The sequence below is a fragment of the Callospermophilus lateralis genome, chromosome 14 (genome assembly GCF_048772815.1).
Source record: "Callospermophilus lateralis isolate mCalLat2 chromosome 14, mCalLat2.hap1, whole genome shotgun sequence".
Taxonomy (NCBI): Eukaryota; Metazoa; Chordata; class Mammalia; order Rodentia; family Sciuridae; genus Callospermophilus; species Callospermophilus lateralis.
In genome coordinates this window covers 27,916,383-27,936,635 of record NC_135318.1, presented here as the reverse complement: position 1 = coordinate 27,936,635, position 20,253 = coordinate 27,916,383, and the positions used below count along the sequence as shown (strand labels likewise).

General features: G+C 41.3%; 1 protein-coding gene across 5 annotated transcripts in view; it reads right to left on the bottom strand.

The window, feature by feature from the left end:
• Crim1 (cysteine rich transmembrane BMP regulator 1) overlaps window positions 1-20,253 on the bottom strand; it is a 180,022-nt gene that overhangs the window by 87,791 nt on the left and 71,978 nt on the right. For 4 of the 5 annotated variants that reach the window (XM_076833156.2, XM_076833154.2, XM_076833153.2 and 1 more), the window contains 2 exons: window positions 14,819-15,061; window positions 13,625-13,745 (listed from right to left, as the gene is read on the bottom strand). In XM_076833156.2, the coding sequence (XP_076689271.2) occupies window positions 13,625-13,745; window positions 14,819-15,061 (364 nt within the window). The remainder of the gene's footprint in view (window positions 1-13,624; window positions 13,746-14,818; window positions 15,062-20,253) is intronic. The other variant, XM_076833155.2, reaches the window with a different exon arrangement.

Here is a 20,253-nt window from a genome sequence, read left to right as displayed (position 1 = left end):
AACAAACACCAGCAACATCTGAGCTAACTTACTATTTGAAAACCTGAGCACAGCCTCCACTGCCACGGCTGCTGACACTCCTCCAGGCCATCTGGGGCCTGAGCAGGCACTCAGGCAGATGACTTTAAGCACACACCCACTTGCATCCGTGCAGACAGGCAATTCCCAGCCTCTCAGCCTTGTCATCAGCACACAGTGCACGATGAACTGCCTCTCATCCTCTGGGAAATGCACCCCAGTGTACCACTGCTTGGCTCCCGGGAGCTCACCATCCAGCACTGACTTCCCTCCCATCTGTGTCCCCGCTCTCCGCAATCTTTCCTACACAGAAAAACCCACCACCTGGACATCACCACAAAATATATCACTGGAGCCTGCTTCCGACACTTACCTGCCTGTCCCCCAGAGATGCTCTTTTCTTGCAGCCCTCTCCGGGGCCCTGGCTACTCCCACGTTGTGACTCTCCTCTCTCAGGCCAACCCTCTCTGTGGCTTTGATTCTAACCCAGATCCTCAGAGGCAGAGGCTTGCAGAGGCACTTTGACATCAGAGAGTCTCAGGTTTGAAATCTGGCCAATAGGAGCCATGTGACCTTGGGACCTTCGACAAGTGGTGCAATCCTTTTAAGCCTCAGTGGAACCTCATGGAAACTGAGGATGGTTAAAGTATCCACACGTCATAAGACTACTTACTATGTGGATCAAATTAACTGACGCGAGAAACACCTAGGAGAGTGCCTGGCATAGAAACACTCGACTCATGAGTGATTTTATGTGACTTAGTTGGGAGAGGCTTCAGGGTGATGTGGAAAAAGCATTTTTGACACTGGTCTCACTAGACCCAGTGGCCCTGGCTGCCCCCCACCCACTTCACTGCCTTGTCCTGGGACCACAGCTCTCAGATCTGGGAAGTCACACGTCCTATCTGCTAATCACATGGCCCCAGCCTTCCAGCTTTCCTGTTCCCGCTCCTGCTATACTGACTCCTCAAGTTCATTGACACATCTACTCCAGACCCTTCCCTTTCCTCCCCAGCCTGAGCCTCATCCCAATGGCACTTCTTTAACAAAATAGACTTCAATCTAGTGTTTCTTTCACTTGAAGCCACCAGCTTCCTCATAACTTTACGTTTACCGTCTCTTCTTCCTCCTCCAGTATCTGGAGGGGGATTGTGAACGATTCAGTTTGTGACCTCAGGGGTGGCACGACCGATTCTGTGCAGAAACAAACTCAATGTGGCTATCTATACCTTCACTTGTTCAAGAGAACCTTCATTTTTATGTGAAGCATGCCAATTTTAAAATGTAGGTAATCAATTTAAAGATGCAAAACAAAAACAAAACAAAAAACTCCCTCATCTCAAAACAAAAACAAAACAACAAAAAAAACATGTCTTAGGGTCAACCTGAGCCCTGAGGCTTCCAACTGCCCCTTCTACTTCCTCTGGGCTGAGGGCTGCTGGGGAAGAGTGCCCTCTTGGCAGTGGCCGTTCCACATCTTCCACACCGAAGCCCCTCACTGTGCCTTACAGACCTCCATTTATCCACAAGGAACATTTCTTCCAAGAGGCTTTCTATTACTCAAGGCACAAAGATAAATGACTGATGTGCTGAGAAAGGGGATGTAGGTGGACCGTCTGTGAAGTGCCCAAGAGGTAAGAGGGAGTGGAAACAGACGGAAGGCATTCCAAATAGAGGAAAACCCTCAGATTTTACAGAGGCAAGAAAAGAACAGAGTGTTTAGTTTACAGAACAAGGTTCATCCCACCACAAATGTATCGTGTATTGAGATGAGGACCAGGGAATATTACTGAGGGACTGGAGGTTGGCTGTAGGCCAGGGTTGGATAATAAGGGGGCTCTGCATACCATTCTAAGAACATCTTTGCTGGTAAGCAGTAGGAAAGTAATAAAACATCTTAAACAAGTGATGTAGTCTTGCAGTGGGTGGTTATCTGAGGGAAAACCCAACATAGTCATGAATTCCACTTTTCTTGAATCATAAGATAGGAATTAGTGCTAATGTTTTAAATTGCGGGACACATTTAAAAAAAAAAAATTCAATGACTTACAATAGCCCAGAACGCCCTTTCCTCTTTCTCCATCTGGTGAACTCTGACTCATTCCTAAAGACTCAGCTCAAAAGTCAAATCCGACAGTTTTCCAAATAGGAATTAATATTTCTTTGCTCTGAGAACTTTTGGTTATTTTGCATACTTCTCTTTCCAAAAAAATATTAACACTTGAAACTATAATCTTTTGTCCATCCTCGCCTTCCCTTAGACTATACACTCCTTCTACGGTGGCTACATTTTTTTTTCCTACCATACCCCAATGCTAGGCACATGACCAACACTCAAAATGTTTGTTCCCAGAACAAACCAAGAACACCCAAGGGTTGTGATCCTGGGATTGGCCACACTGTCAATATAATTGAAACAAATGTATTATTTGCTTGTGTCTGTGCTAGAGACTGACAGGACATAAACATGTTAAGATTGGCCCTTGCCTTCAAATAGTGCAGTCAGAAATAGCCCCCCTTTAGCTATGGTTTCACTTCCTATGGTTTCAGTTACCCATAGTCAGAGCAAACTTCCAGAAGTAAACAATCATGAGTTTCAGGTAACTTTTATTACAATATAGCATTACAATTGTTCTATTTTATGATTATTGTCTATCTTGTACTGTACCTGATTTATAAATGTTATCCGAGGTATGTAACTATACGGAAAATATAGAATACACAGGGTTTGGGTATTAGCTGAAGCTTTAGGCTTCCACTAGGGGTCCTGGAACATATCACCTGAGGATAAAGGTGAACTATCTTAATGATGTACGAAATCTCAAAAGACTCCTCAAGAATCCATGAATGAGCTATGGAAATCAAAGTAACTGATCATATTATCTCAAGAGCCACGATATGCGACATCTTTCCTTTTCAAATACAAGCAAAGTCCAGAAAAGATAATTTACAATGTACCTATCTATGTGGTTCAGCCATACAAGACTGAGAAGTCCACGGAAAACCAGGTATCTCCACTTCTGGGTTCTAGTCAAGCAGTTAAATGTCTAACAAGCAAATAAAACCCTGGCTTTCTGCAAACTCAGTCAACTTCCATGACGAGGAGCCACATCACTTACATCCAATGTAAAGGCAAAAATCAGTAAATTCTGTAAAATTTGAGGTTGCTTTTTTTGGTATTTCCAGAAAGGTAATATTTATTTGTTTGTTTATTTGTTTAAGATTTGCTTATTAGCTCTGTAAATAGTTTCACAAAGTACTTTGGTAGGACTGTCCCAAGTGGTTCTTCTGTTTTCTGCATCATGATGATGATGATGACAAGGATGATGGCGAACGACACAGCAAATGAGATAGGTGAGGAAAGTCCTTAGGTTCACTATTATTTATGATATGAGTTCTGCTTTCAAAATTCACTGAAATCTTATGGAATTCAGTTAAGTTACCATCTTTCAGATGGAGTTAGAGGGCCATGTACAGGGTCTGCTGATGTCCATGACCGCTCAGACCAATTTGTAAGCTACTGAGTGATAGCCCTGCTTGTTTTTAGGACTAAAACAAATATAAAATAAGACTAGATAGTGGGTCAAATTCATGGGGGAACACAGAAGGCATAAGGCCCCAGAGGAGCAAGTGGAGGGTTTACACATCTGAAATGCATTATTGACAAACCCAACACTCTACTGGGAAGATAGCTCATCTCTAATGGGCAAGGGCTTTACTTCTAGGAAAGAATATTTTCTTCAATCTGGGGAGAGATCCAGAAATAACATGGAATTCCTACAATTATTTTGTTTTAAAAACATCAGAGTTTAATATAGACTCTGGCTTTTTTAGTCATGAGTTGACTCGTTCTTTTGGGCCAAACATTACTGTGACAGAGGGCAGCAGAAGAGATGTTCTTTTCTTAGTTGAGAAAGAAGAGCTTCAAATATACTTCTAAATTTTTTTCTGCATGTGTTTAAAAACAAAAAAGAACGCTACCATGATAGCACATCAAGAGTCAGGAATGTTTTAATTCTGTGCTATGCTAATGCATATTTTACATATTGTATAATTTATTTTTATTTGTTCCTTAAGGCAGCTGGAGAAATTTTCCAAATTAAAGAGAACTGAAAAATAAAATAAGCTGAATAAGAGAAATCTGTCTACTAATAGACCAATCTTAACAAATAACTAAGAACACTATTATATAGTGTCATCCGTGAGACAGAATCTTGGAACAGATGGACATGATAATTAATTACAACACTCTTAATTTGATAAAGTCCTTTGAAACTGCATATTCAGGAACAATTTTCACTGGTTAGCCTGAGTGGGCATGATACAAGCAACTTAATTACCTAGCAAAGTTAAAAAGCACATGGGTCTGTAACAAATTTTATTTGATGACCTAAAGAACTTAACCCTGTCACAAAAGAAAAAGAGATGGGATCCCTGAACTCTGAGCCCAAACCTGACAGTTTCAAGCCACCCAAGGACACTTCTGGCTTTGATGTATTTGTTTGGTTGGACTGATGCGCCCGCTGATTGTCCCTGACCCAATACTTCCACCTCCTATCACCCTTCTGAAAGCTTCAAACAACAGAATTATTGGCTAGGGCTCTCTCCAGAGAGTTGACTATAGAACCTTGGAAACTCAACCACCTAAGTTTAAATACTTTAGCAAACAGAATGCTAAAGGATTCTGATACTGTTATTAAGAGCTACTGCTCAGAATTGGATAGATGTTACTGAGCAGAGAATTACAAAATCCACTGAGTTCTCAGTAGGAAGGGAACTGTGTGTTCAAGATTTGAAACAACAGGCAAATGAGGAAGAGTAAAAAAAATGATCACCTGTTGTTCTATAATGTGTAGGTGCTTTTTGTGGGCCCTGATTTCTTAGTTTGTATGTAAAGCTGGGCATTATTACTAGATAGCTTTTTCCTAAATTCAGTTTTCATTATTTGGTAGGAAGCAAGTCTATTTATTGATACACACACACACACACACACACACACACACACACACACACTTTGCTAGTATCACTGCATCTCTATCATGACAACAACATTAATTTGAGTGAGTTAAGAACCAGTTGCAGATAAAGCAATCACAAATTATTAGGGGTGGGGGTGGGGGTGTGTGTGTATCTTTTTTTTTTTTTACTTGAAGACGTATTACTCTGTGTATGTGCTTCTTTTATGTTATACTCCAAAGGTCTGGAGCCTTCCTGAAATCAGCATAGTGATATCTGAAAAGTGTGGAGATCTTTCAAGCCAGGGCCATGTTTTGTTCACCACAATATCCCACACCAAGTCCAGTGTTGTCTGTTTTCCATTAAGTCCTCAATGAGCATTAAATTCTTAACTATTTTAAGAATTGAGCATTTTCAAATCTGTACCTTGTTTTTTACTCACTGTAGTTATGTGGTCAGATTAATTTTGATTTAACTCAAGTGCTTCTGAAGGGAAGGGCTAACTTGCCAAAGATTCCATTCAGCTAGCCTCATCCAGAATGAGTCAATTTCAGCCTGTGAATTTTGGAACTCCAGAAAGCTTCTTTTCCAACCATCTACATCTATTCACAAGAAACAGTGTGCTAGCAATATGCCAAGATTCTATTATCATAATCCAACACAGCACCAACAAGATGAATTTTCTTCACAGTGCAAAGAAACTAGGATTGAGGAATGGTAACTAAGCATTCTAGGTTTTTTAACTGAAGCCGCTGAGAATAAACACCTCATTGTTACAGTGAAAGTAAACGCATTTCATGACCTTCACTCTGATCATGGACTGTACATTCAACATATCTTTCAGGCACAATGGCATTATCATGCTTCCTTTCATCTTAATTCCTTTCCTGCAGTTACAATGTTTGGAGCTGTTATGATATGACAGGATATGATTGGGAAATTCTTTTCTAAGGTCAATGTCAAGGGGGAAAAAAAACATGGCTCAAACAAGAAAAAAGAGAACTTAATTTAGTAGTTTTATTTTAAGAGACATATAAAGAAATGGCCCAATTATAAAGGTAGGAAACACTCCTCCATAAAAATAGCATCGTATGTGCGAGTTTATGTACAATTAAATGTGAAATACAGAAAAAGGCTACGAGAATATGGAAGGGTTGAATGAAGAGAGTAGCAGGGAAGACAGACAGGAGTCAGAACTGCAGGGAAAATGATGCAGCAACAGGTGGGAGGAAACAAGGGTGAACATGGGTTCAGGGTCAGGGAGCAGCCACACACAGCCATGCACTGGCTGCTGTCCTTCACACAGGTGGGCAAGTGAGGACCCTCGGGACCACGCACACACCACCCTCCCTCTAATACACACACAGGCCTGCCTGACAGGCAGAGATAGCTACATCCTGTCAGAGCACAAATTTAACAGAGTACATCCTTATCTTGCGGACTCAGCCTTTGGCCCTATATTCCCAGCTTCTGCTAGGTAGAGGCAATTTATAGATTTTTTTTTTTTTTAAAAGGTAACTAGCAATATTCAACTAGCCATTGGCCAATTAGACAATCCATTTTATTAGATTATCACCCAGTTTCACAATCCGACCAGTCAGATTAACACGGTTTAAATCATTAGTTTAGTAGTTTGTGTATTTCATTTTGCCCTAGGTTTTTTTTTTTCTTTTTAAAGAAAATTTGAATAAAAAGTAATATTAGGATTTCCCTTGAACTCAACCCCTTTCCTATCACTGTGCAAACCATATATGGTTCCCTTCTGAGTCCCAGGCATTTCTAAAACTGACCTTCTTCTTTCTTTCCTAGGAATCTCCTAACACCAGTGGCTTGGGTTCCCTCCTCTCTAAAAGGGCTTGGAAAAGCCAAAGTATCTAGAGATAGAAGTTACTTAAGAGTTACTTTTGAGATCATCTCCTCCCCTCCTTCTTTCTCAGATAAGAAAATAGACCCAGATAACATGGATGTCCAAATTCATGCAGAAGCAGTAGGCCCGGATTCCAGCACTCTAAGCATCCAGTTTGTGTGATGCAGAGAGGAGAACACTTTAGTTACTGAATGGTTTATGCACAGGTATGCATTTCCTTACAGAGGATAATAAAAGAAATGTACAGAATACGTCGTGTCAGGTCCCCTGGGTGGTGGGACTAGGGGCTGGTGGTAACTGAACTCAGGACCTTGGGGGACAATGCAGCCCAATGATCTGTGCTTGCGCAGCCTGGCTCTGTTGCAACTCACTATGCAGAGACCTTCCAGCTCCACATGCTTCATCTATGAAATAGGAGAGTGATACAACCTACCTTTCCGGTTAAGCTCTATGAATTTCAACTGGAACTGCACTGAAAATCTCAATATACGTTATTTAATTTTTTTGGTGAAAAGAGAACTCACATATTAGTCAACATTTTAGCTAACAGATAATCTAAAATTTTTAATTACTTTGGAGATAGGAAGTACAACAACAACAACAGCAACAACAAAACCACACATTTAAGTCTTAATTTAAAAATAAAATGGGATGTTTTGGTACAGAACTTCAGAAAGCAAGAGAGATAAATGTCCCAAATATAGCTGCTAGAAGAGAATCAGGCCCTTTGGTCAGAGAAAAGTCAGGAGCCAGGAGAAAGCTTGGGAACCTGACTTTCCACAGCATACAAAACCCAGAAGAAACCCTATTTTTAAGTTTTTGAACATCATAAACAGTGACTTAATTTATTTCTACCTCAAAATAACTGGCTTGGATTTTTCTCAATAATTTTTAAGAAAGGCATATTTATAGACAGAAGCTGATAACAGAATGTTTTGGAACACAAAATTTAAGACAATCTCATAAATACAGAATGGGTGACTATCAGTTATATTAAGTTCATTCATCTTTTTAATAAAAATATAAAAAGTTACTTAACAAATCAAAAGGTATAAGGTTTAAAAAAAAACAAACACATTTGACTTACAGAAAAAGTAAGGTGTATAGATATTGTTGTCCAAAATTGTAATTACTTAATGTCCACCCTAAGTCTATATCTGAAAGATGCATGAAGAATGAGAGAGGTAAAGTGAGGACTGTAGGCTTAAACAAACTGAAGCACTGAAGAGTGAGGGGTACAGAGAAGACACTTATAATCTGGGAGCTGCGGTTTGGGCTGGGTGACACAGGAGACTGTGGGTTCCCAGATGTAGCTACAGCCCCGGTGGGTCAACTCTTCAACCACCTCCTGTAGATCCATTTCACTCAGGCAAGATCAATCACTATAGACCAGAATTTCTATTCAAGATCCTTCAAAGTTTTGTTTTTAAAAATATGACCTGGTTTCATCAGGTAGATCCTCTGTCATCCCCAAACTCACATTCCCTGTTGTGTGATGAGAGAAAACCCAGTACTTAGAGTGGTCAGAACACTTCTTAAGCAGAGGAGGTAAAACTATTTGTCAGCTAAATGATGCACAGAGCTGGGGTGGTGCTCAGAGGCTCCTGCCTCCTGAGTCTTCTCCAAGAGAACTGTTGGCAGGCAAGTGAGGGAGGAAACAGACTGGTGCTGAGGGACCAGGGAGCTTAATATAAGGTGTCCTGAGTTGCACCTGAGGACATGGAGCCCCAGGGCCAGATGGACATTAATTAGTCTTTGGAAAAGGGTCAGACATCCGTAGCACTTTACCAATGTTTCATAATCTTAAAATAAAATCTAGGAGGCACCTAGTTTGATTAACTATATATTATGGAGGATTAAAAATGGCCACAAATTCCATGCAGCTTCTTCCACCAAGAGGTAGACTCTACTCTCCCACATTCTGGATAGGGCTTATCTTGTGACTTGGCTCTGACCAGAAGAATGTGGCGGAACAGATGTGTGACTTCCAAGTCTTGGTCTCTAAAGGCCCTGCTACTTCCTCTCACTCCTGCCACTGGTGGGCTGCGGGGATCCAAGACCACATGGAGAGAGGCGCCCTTGTAGCCATCCCAGTTAACAGACACGTGGATGATATATCCAGTCCCAGCTGACCAGCCAGCTGACCACAAAACCGTCCAGTCAATACACAGAGTCATGAGAAATAATAAACCTTGTTTTTAACTACTGCTTTGGGGGATAGCTTGTTACCTAGCAAAGAATAAATGAAGCGTGTGAATTTTGTTAATTTGAACCATGCTGATACAAACAAACAAGTCAGTGAGAAATAAATTCCTCTCCCTTGATTTGTTTCCTGGTTTTAAAGATAACAACAGCAACCAAAACCATTGTTATCAAAAATACTGCAGCAAAAAAAGAACTACTTAAAAAAAAAAAAAAGATACTACAGTGGAAGGAGCACAGAAGGCAAAGAAACTGCACTAAAGATTTAGACCTGCTTTGTCCCTTGTACCAAGGAGCATTTTGTACAAGTAATTTCTTCTTTCAACCTAATTTTCATATCTGCAAATTCCTCATAGAGCTAAGAGTAATGATAAAATAATAACACAAGGGAAAATGCTTTGTAAACAGTAAGGCACATTCCACATTTAATGGGATTGTGGTTGTTACTTATACGTTGCTTAAGGACATGTTTTTCCTTCCTTGCAAAGATGTCAGGTGTGCCAGTGCATATGACAAAGGTTTCTCTGTCATAAATTCCCTTATGCACACAACATTTGTACACACACAAACACCATACACTCTCGTGTAGATACTGTCTCACCCACATGAAGAACAAATGCGTCAAAAACCCCAGGGATGGTCCCAGTTTTCCTTCTTGTTCTGTCCCAGTATATAGCCTACAGCCACTAATTCTCACTGCTTTCACCCTCTCCAGGTATGAGGAGCTGCCTGCAGGTGACATAATGCCCTAGTGCCAATAGAAAAGATAAAAAGACCTGAGAGGCTCTCTGGAGACCCAGACCAGGTTGAATTAACAATGGTTAAAAGAACGATGTCTAAAAAAGGATGGAGTTCTTGAGAAGAAGACATACGGAAGAGCCAAAAGTGAAGGATGAGCCATTAAGAAAAATTGGAGATAGTGCAAGAAAAGAAGGAATAATCTACACATAGAAAGGCCTGAGGCAGGAGGGCCAACCAGTGCCAGTCAGGAACTATACCATGAGAACACATAGAGAGGAGTGTCTGCCACACCTTGGCTGAATGAGAAACAATGAATGAAAACAAGCGGTTAGGGGCCTGAATGGGTGAGACAGTCTCACTGGGAATGGCAACTCCACGTGGGTGGGAATGGAGGAGGAAGGAATTTATTCTTTAAGATGGGGGAGGGGCACAAACTCCTTTTCTAACCTGTGAACATATAACAAATCCTTACCCAAAGGGGCTGTTACTATCACTGAAGATAAATTTCTACTGCTGAAGTTTCGACAGTTCACACCATTTGGCCTTCATGTAAAAAGCTTTCCCTCCTGCATTCTCCAATGATCAGCTTTGCTTTCAGAATGCTCTAAGTTCTTACCAATGCTCTTTATAAATATGCAAGTAAGTGTCAAATAATCACAACAGGAGATTTTATATATTCTATAATGTTCTTTATACATAAAAACCATGCCCATAAAGACGGAGCATTTGACATGGCTCACAAAATGGCATAGAATGACATGTTTTTTTTTTCTTTTCATATAAAACACTACCAACTATTACCACACATTAGGATTTCTTCCTTTTATTTTTCATTTTTACATGACTGCTTGGGATTTTATTCTCTTATCCAAGTATAGTCTGTTTATCACCCTCCTAACTATGTGGGAACCCACTTAATGCATTATCCCAGGCTGAACAGGGTTAAGTCATAGCCCGAGCATATTCTGCATTTACAAACTCATTCAGTATTCAAGCATACACGGAGGGAAAGACATAAGTGCTGACCTCCAGAAACATCCTCTGGTTGGTAAGACAAGGCTTTATGCATGTAGCACTGGTGCAAGGAAGTGTATGATTAATTGACAGCACAGAAAAGGACGCACTGGGAGTTCTGAGGGGGTGGGATAGGTGGGGGCTGAAGCACAAGTGGATAAAGTGGAATTTAATTGGAATCCTGCAGGATGAGTGATGTTAGAAAAGGTGGAATGGAGAGATAAAGGTGACTCATGCTGTGAGAGGTGAGTGCAGAGCTAGGAGTGGAAGGTTTCTGCAGCATGGAGGAGCACTGGTTCCTCAAGGAGGCGGCAGGGGACAGTGCCAGGGTTCTGAAAAGAGACAGAAGGACTGCCACTTAAAGGCAAGGAGACAACAACAAACTAAAAGTAGTCATTTCTCTTCAACATATAAGTCACCATGGCTGAGAGAGGGTCTGTTAGTTCATTCATTTGCTAATAAATGTAGGTTTACATATTACATCTCAAAGCTACATACAAACGCTCCATTTCCTTGAGAATCACACAGAATGCAAAGACAAAAAAAAAAAAAATCAATGATTTCAATGTATTATAAAAGGCACTATGATAAAGAGATAAATGGGGAATTATAAAGGAGCAGAGAGGACGGTGTATGTCATCCTTAGGAGCTGAAGACTGGAGACCCTCCAAAGAGAAGGAAACACAGTCTTGAACAGGGCAGAGGCTGCCCAGGTGAAAGAGGAGGGGAAGGCTATTGGGGAAGAGGAGACTGCAAATGCAGACTCAGAGCCAGAAGAGCTAGGAGGGCCCTGATCAGGAGGGAACAAAGCCTGCGTGAGGAGCAGGGGCGGGGATGAGCATGGGTCACTGACTACCTAAAATACAGGAAACCAAAGAGCTGTGAGAACTTACCACCTTGCAAATAATTTACTGTGGGATTCTGAACGACTTCCTTCTCTCTACTTTCAATTTCATCATTAGAGGCACATTTAATGCTGACCGTTCCTCAGTTGAATGCCAAAATCAAAACTGTATCAATAAAATAAGAACCATCCTAAGGTTTATGGTTATTAGAATCAAAGAAGCATGGGAATGAAAGGAAGGGCTCTATTTGAACCTCCTTTCCAATACTACAGTTCTTCTGAGCATGGCTGGCAGATGCCCATTCAGACAAAAAGAAACTGATCCAATGCCAGGGAGCTCAGGTGGCCTCAGGAAGTAGCCCAAATCATTACTAAACATCACTAGTTGTGAGGAAGTTTTGTTTTTTTTTTTTTCTTAAACTGAGATTTAACATGTGTTCCTACAGATTCTACCCACTCAAACCCTCCACTGTGCCTCCCATATGCAGATGGCACTGTACTGCATTAATAACTGAGTTGAGAGTGGTCCCTGTACCTCATTCAAGGGCTTCTTAGTTAACAACTGGCTTGGCTTTGATTAATTAGGTTCTTCAATATAATGTGCCACCTCTTCCTTCTCAAGAAGACCTTGAAGGAACATCTGCACTGTTAGGACTGCTCCATTTGTCTCCTGAAGTAATTAGCAATAACCTCACAAGTGTGCAGCCTTTCATACCTTCCCAAACATCTTCACAAAAATTACCACATTCTAATGTCATCAGAAGGTGCTGCACCACTTTAGCACATCATCGTCACCAAAAAATGGACCTGCTGTATGGTATAGTACGAAGAACACTTTGAGAGAATCCTAGGATACCAAAGATCTAACAGAGTCTAAGAGGAAAGAAGAAAAAAGTAATTACCAGAACAAATCCTGGATGTCTACTCCAATTACAGACCAAAAAATTGATACTTACCATAACTATGGACCCCATATAGTCTCAATTCACCAAACCATTTCTATAACCACACCTACTCATTCAACAAACCCAGATGCCAAATGCCTAGCACTGGGACTGAACTAAGGGAGAAGAGGTTAGGAAGGGAGTTAAATATGGCATGGTTTTAACAACTGATATTACATGTGCAACAACAACTGAAAGAAATGTGATGACTTTATCACCAAGCTGACTTAGTGGCTTGCAAATGATGGAGGGGAGGTCATGGCAGAGAAGAGAGACAGGCATCCCAGGTGGAGGGAAGAGACTGTAAACCCTGTGGGTCACTACACAATTGCCACCAAAGCAAAATACAAAGGGCCAGGTCCATGGTGGTATTTTGTGGACTGTTCAGAATACGACCCAGGAACACTGTGTCCCAGAGAAGCCCAGTTCTACACCGCCCGCCAAGCAGATGTCTTGCTACTAAATTAGCATAATAGTAGCTCTCCCCGCCTTCCCCCATGAAGCCAAAGAGAGATGTGTTTGTTACTCCACAAAACATGATAGGAATTCACACACCTCTTTGCCTCAGTAAGAAATGGGCCTGGGTAGAGGCATGACTCCAAGTGTCAAGGGTCCTGGGCAGCAGCTCTACGAAGCATGCCACGTTTCATCACATTGGATTCACTGTTTAAGCACCTGTAAGACCTCTCTGCAGAGAATCAAAACACATGCCTATTCCTGAGACACCTCACTGCCTGCCTCCCTACCTATACAGAGGGGCAGACTTGCCTGTCTAGTTCCCAGCCTTCACAGTGCACAAGCACCCTTACAGGAAGAATCTATGAGGATTAATGATTTAACCTGATGACACCTGGCTTTGATCTGAGGAAAGACCTATGTAAATACCAAGTCATAGTAACAGTTCAGTGATTTCTCCAGAGAAACAGGAAAGTATTAGGTTTCCCAAGGGAAAACAAGCGGCATGCTTGAAACTGTACCTTACATGATGCTAACAGACAAGACAGAGAAGAAAGCTTGATGGACTGAGAGCAAACCAACCTTGCGGGCAGAGTACAGCAGCCGTCCGCTGTGAGTCGTACTTGGGTTTCGTAGCTGTCCAGGGGGCACACGGCCTGCTGAACAGAGGGGCACTCCACAGTACTGCAGTCCACGCTGAAAACTGAAAGGGGCAAACAGAGAGGTACCATTTACTGTGGCATCTACTTGCATTCTGGAGTCCCACAATGAAGTATCGACTCTTACAAATTTCCCAAGTTTCCTTGATTCCCAAGAAACCCAGTCCCAGTGCTGGTTCTTTTTATTTCAGTAATGCTACAAAACTGCAACCTATCTCAAATTTCCTGTAGAAAAGGTGGGGACAAAACATTGAAGAATTAAGATGAAGGCAGAGTTAGACCAACGGTGGTTACATGGATGGTGATGGTCAGCTGGAGGTATTTCTGCTAGAACAAGTTCAAGAGATGGATAAGGATAGCTCCGCTTCAAGCATTTACCTACCAGGAGAAATAAACCCAAAATAAAAGAAAGAAACAAATCCCGACTAATCATTAGAAACTTGCAAACAGGAAATCACTATAACCCCAAAGTGTTCACAGGCCACATTAGAAATGCTGACACAAGAGCAAGGATATTAGAAATAATGTAAAGAAAGAAACAGCTGAGACATGACAACAAATCAAATGTTGGCAAAGAAGGTGAGTAGATAGTCAAAGATGACTTAGCACATGCCATAAAGTCAAGGTGCTGGATGGTGAGGAACTGGCAAGGAGGAAGACTGGGATTGAGGGTTTCCCTATAAAACTTCTGGCATTTTGAAGTGTATGTTTACTAAAAATAACTTCATTTTATGTGTGATGACTGCTTTCAAATATAATACTTTGAAGCGACAGGTTTATCTGCAAATGAGGGCTCTGACCTTCTCAAGGGGAACGAAGCAGGTAGCCATAGCACCATTAATCTGAATCTCACATCCCCATTAAGCAGACTTAGAAGGAAAAAAAAAAGAAGAAAAGAGAAAAAGACACACTCCCTCCCTGAAGGTGCTCATGTATCAGTGAATCAACCCTCTGGTTCTGATTAAGGCCAGACATCAGGCTGCTATTAGCCCCAAGTGGCCGACTCACAGCATATTGGGGAGGAATGCCCATCTTTGTGGGAAGGAGAGGCCGCGGGTAGCTGAGGAGGGATCTGCTACCCTCTGATGCAGGCTGCTGAGACAGAGCTCGCGCGTACCTGGTTTGCACTCATAGAGGTCACAGCACTCTCCCGGCTTCCCTGAGGCTTTTGACACTAGTATGTTCAGGTATCCCGGCTGGCAGACTTTGCGCAGACAGCCCGCAGGGTCGCACACGCAGCGGCTGGGTAAGGGGCAGCACTCCCCGGGAGGAGCATAACCCTCGATCAGAACGGAATCTTCAGGGCAACGTGGAGAGAACTGGACTTCACAGCGGGCCTTGGAGCAATCTGGCTTCTCTTCTAAATGGGAGAGAAAGAATTTAGCTCATGCCCAGGGAAGTGGGGTGGGAGGGGGGGCACTTTTGTCAGAAGCACAGACAGCCCTGAGGAGCTATTTACTATCCAAAGAGGAGGGCCGAGAAAGAAACCTGGTAAAAACCCTTTGACTTAGGTTTGCCAACCAGGACACTAGACTAGGAGCCTTGAGTTCCCTTCTTCTGCATCTTCCTGCTCCCTCATGAGGAACCACTGATGTCTAGTGCAATGCCCCAAAGAAAGAGAGGTGAAGGGAAGATGCACTGTGACGTGGGCGCAGTCATGGACTAACAGACACATATTTGAATTCAAGAGTTTCAAGGGTTCTTCTCTGAAAACACGAATGGTTGGACATCAAAACAGACCCACACAAACGAATCTTGGCTTCCTCAGAGACCGTGAGCAACGTGCATGACCATCGACATGGAAGAACTCTATCTCCAAACTCCTGAGTTCCGATGAGATGGAACTTTATGAAGACCTTGCAATTCTACAATGTGGCGGCTTAATAAGACAGAGAATGAGCCAAATTCCCAGGCAATTCTCCCAAATGGCACCTGGTACGTTTCTATCTCTAACAGAGATTCATTGAATGTACCTCATTCTCTTTTTTTTTAATATAGTCTACCATCCCCTAAAGAGGAATCTCGATTCTGGAGATGATGAGAAAAGTAAAGCTGGGTATTACCTGCCAGTTTTAGGAACTAGTAGCAAAACCCTAGCTTCCTGAGCCCCAGTCCACAGCTCACTTTCTTGATTTAAGCTTTTAAGAAACCTCTACCAACATAAGGTGCTTGAGGAAAAGATGGAAATAAATCAGAACAACATCACTGCACCCCATGACCTTTGAAAAGGGGGAGCTGGGAAGATGCTGGGTGAAAACAGTGCTGTGTGGCGTGGGCCACATTTCTAGAGCTCTGTCTTTCCTAGAGTAAAACCCAGAAATAGGATCACACAGTAGGGTCAGACCTAAGAGGTCACCTCGCTTAGTTTCCCCCTTTCGTAGATAAAGAACCAGTGGCAAAAGGCTGAAGTGACCCGCCTAGGCTCAGTGGTGAAATTAAACCCAGGACCCAGGCCTCCTCCACTTCTAGTTCACTCCGCTCTTGATTCCTCAAAAGTAAATCTCTTTCCAAAACCAACCTTGCTCCTTCTCTCTGGTCCTTTTCTTACTGGATTGATGCATCTCTTATTTCACTGGCCATCTTCCTTGGGCACCTCCTTCCTGTCTAGTCAAGACATAGTACAGGGGACCAAGCACACATTCTGTTCTAGGAAATTTATTCAAAAATGCTGACTGAGCACAAGTACACGGCTTTGGATACATTAATAAAGAGGAAAAAAACCAAGACGCCTTACTATTTCATAGAGTTTACAAGGCAGTGAAGGGTGACAGAAAAAAAAAAAAACAATAAATATTACAAACAATTATATAATAGTAAAGAGTGACAAGTGCTATGGGGAGTGGGACAGAGAAGAGGGAACTGGAGCATTTGAAAGGAGGGGCATTTACAATCTGGTAGACTGGCCATGATGGGAAAGCCCAACAGACTTGAAGGAGTGAGGGCAGGTCATGGAGAAAGCAGGGGAAGAACATCCCCACAGTGGCAACAGCTAGCCACACCTGGGTCCCAGGCAGAGCCAGCAGGCCAGTGCCGCCGGAGCAGAGCAAGGGAGAGGAGGTTAGATGGGCAACAGGGGACCCTGATCCTCTAGAGGCCCTGGGGCCAATTTAAAGCCTGGTTGCTCCAACTGTGAGATAAATCAGAGCTTTGATTATATAGGAGGAAGGGGGAAAATCAGAAAAATGGATCTCCTCTTGGAATAGGCTTTGAGGATCCTGGGCAACAGTAGAGAACACCTGGGAAGAGGGCAGACACAGGAGGAGGTTGGAAAGGCTTTTGGAGAGAGAATATGGAAGGAGTCAGGCGTACAAACTCTCTACCATAGCTGGGTAGCAGGTGAGTTGGAGGTGGACACAAGCTGGGGTGGTTAGACTCTTCATGGTCTTGTGACATGCCCTCTGCCACCTAACTTACAACTGCTCTCTAATTTTCCTATGGGACAGAATGCTATTTCACGGCACCATGGGGGCAACATTCAACCGCTGGCCTCTGCTCTCTTGGGGCTGCTGTCAACATAAACATAAACCCAGGACCAAAAAAAAACAAAAAACCATGAAGTTTAAAGCAGATTGGAAAGTAAAACAGTTTCTGTCCTCAAAGTAGATTTCATTAGCATGCACACCATGTGCTAATGTCACAATCATCCCTTTCAATGAGTTATTATCTGTCCACAGATTATGAAAACTGAGGTTTGGACAGGTCAAGTTAATTGCCCAAGATCAAGTTACTAGTAAATGGACATGATGATTTGAGACTTGGCCCCTCAGGTGCCATTCATGCCCCTCTGTAATAACACTCCTCCTGTCTCAGGAGCCACTGGTGCTGGTACTGTTCAACCCTGGATTGGCCAGTCTTTCCCAGGTAGACGATTTCTCTGGACTCGTCTTTGTTCTTGATCAGAACTGTGGTTTCTGTTAAAGCCGCCCAGCTTGGCTAGATTCCTGGCTCCCTCTTACTCAGCCTTATCTCAAAGCACAAGTCATGGGGCATACAGAGCTTGTTTTCCTGAACCCAAAAGGAGTTGTTACTCTAATCTTGGAGGGTCCATCTATCCTACCTCCATACTATTACCCCAAGGAACTGCCCTGAGAAGAGAACATGATTAAGTAAGGAGGAACTGCAACCCCAGGTTCCCAGTCGAGTGGGGCAGAATAAATCAAAGAGCTGGGGAGGAGATGGCAAATCTTGACTGTGGGGACTGATCAAGTTGGAGCTGGTAAAGTACAATTGAGCAGACTGCTTATTTGGCAAACAAAACCACTGTTTTACAATTAAGAGAAGCTCTGTGACTTTCACTGCAAATAGCACTTAATTCCTACTCTTACTCATTTGCTGTAATTAACATTATGCATCACATTCTACTACTAATTCTTATTCTACAAATATTCAGTATGTGTAATCTGACTTTCCAAACATGCCTCAATTAACCATGTTTCCATTAAAACTCAACATATGGGCTCTTGCTAGCTATTTTCCACTTTGCAGTCTCTTTAACAATCCCAACACTATCACCTCTTGAAGTATGTTTTGCAGCTCAAGCCTTGAGAGATTTTCTTCTTAAGAACTGCTTTGGCAATAGAGGTGGGATAGCATGGCTTGGAAGGATATAAGAATATTAAAAATGAAAGTTCTATCTTATTAAATGCTTCAACTTTTCTCCAGAGGATCATACTGGCTTTCTCTTTATTAATATCCTTTAGTAGGTGTTATACTATCTTTGTATTCTTAGGATAAGCTTTGTTTTTAAAGATCCTGCTAACTTTGACTTCCTAACATTTCAAGATTTTTAAACTTATAAACTTGAGTAATATTAGTTATTACTTCTCACTCTCTCGTTTCAGCACCACACAAACTCTTTCAATGAGTTAATTTTTCAGCATTATACTTCTTTATTCTATGAAAAATATTTTTTAAAGACACAGGATTAAATGAGAGTAGAAACTAAATTATGGTTTTAATATCTTTGTCAAATACTGCTGTAGTTAATTCTAATTTTTTACAGCATTGTTCTCAGTGTGACTTGTTCCTAAATGATCTATAATTCAGCTTTGAAGTATTGGGGAGTTTTCCCTTTGATTCTATAACTTTACTTGCTTGTTACCGGGAAATACATGTGGTACAATTTTCTACTCTTAAATTTTTTACATTTTTGGCACACATGTGTGTTATGAGCTTATGGTCAATTTTAAAGTATATAGGTGTTTGAAAAGATAATGTTTCCTCTGTTTACTGGATACAAACTTGCCTATCTATTAAATTGAGCTTTTTAATTACGACATTCAGATGTCATAATTAAATGAGATACTAGGAAGGTCATTGCCTGGGACCTTGCATTTTTGGTCTGATTTTCAAGAGGGATCTGTAGAAATCTCCTCTTGTGAACCAGTAACTTCTAGTATTTCTAACACTTTCTACTTTAATTTTTCAAAGCTATGTTGTTAACTTTGTGGCTGGCAGGCATAAAGCTTTCAGCTTATTATGCTGACTTGGCAAATTATAAAATTATATTTTCAAAGAATTTAGATTTCTAAAATCTATAGTTTTCTTGTTTTGTAATTGTTAAGTTCTTTTATTTCCCACCTTCTTTCAACATTCTATTCATCTCTCAATGGATTACCTAGAACCTTTACTCACCCAGCATTCAATCCCCAGCAAGTCACTCAAACTTGGCAGAGTTATCAGGAATTATATTTCTAATACCTTCCTTCTCAGCTGCTTCTAATACATAAATTCTCCCAGAAAATTTTTATTTATTCACTGATGTTTCTATTTCTCTTTCTTGCATGGAGGGGGGAAAAAAAAAGAAGAAAAAGTAGCCACACCATGACTTTTGCATCAAAGGGCTTTTGAATTTTTATCTTTTTGAAAAGAATTCTCACCGTAGTCTCCCTATGGTGTCAAAACCAATTCTATATATAAAATACTTATTTTAATCTGGTTATCCTGGCAACATTGCAACTGGCATCTTAAAAGAAAAAAGAAAACAAACTTTTCTCAGTTATAGAAAGACTAAAGGGATAATATGATTTGCAATAGGAGAAACTAAGGGGAAAAAGCTAATTTAACCATATTAATAATATTCCTTTAAGAGGTGAGCCCTTAAAATACTAACAGAGTCACCCAGCATGAAGCCATTTTACAACAGTAATGAAATATCCATTCAATCCTAGTCACTTCCACCCATGTGACTCTATTATGGCTATTTCCAGACCTTCTCCAGGTCCCTATGTCAATGAAGTATAATCATGATATGCAAGCAACAAATGCATTCAAAAGTTTTGTGCTTAAAAACATCTTTAAATAAGAGCAAATGAAAACTTACTAGATGCAAAGAAGGGAAAATAAGATAAAAATTACACTGCCAGATTCTTCTATTTAAATTTTATAGAGTCCCACACATGACACCAAAGCCTTCCTTCTATTTCAAAATCTCTTGAATGGTCACTTAAAATAAAAACTGATACGCTACACATTTACTACAGGCAAATGGGTGGCAAAAAAAAAAAAGAGTAAAATTTAGGAAGTCAACTGCAGAATCATTGCAGCTGGGTG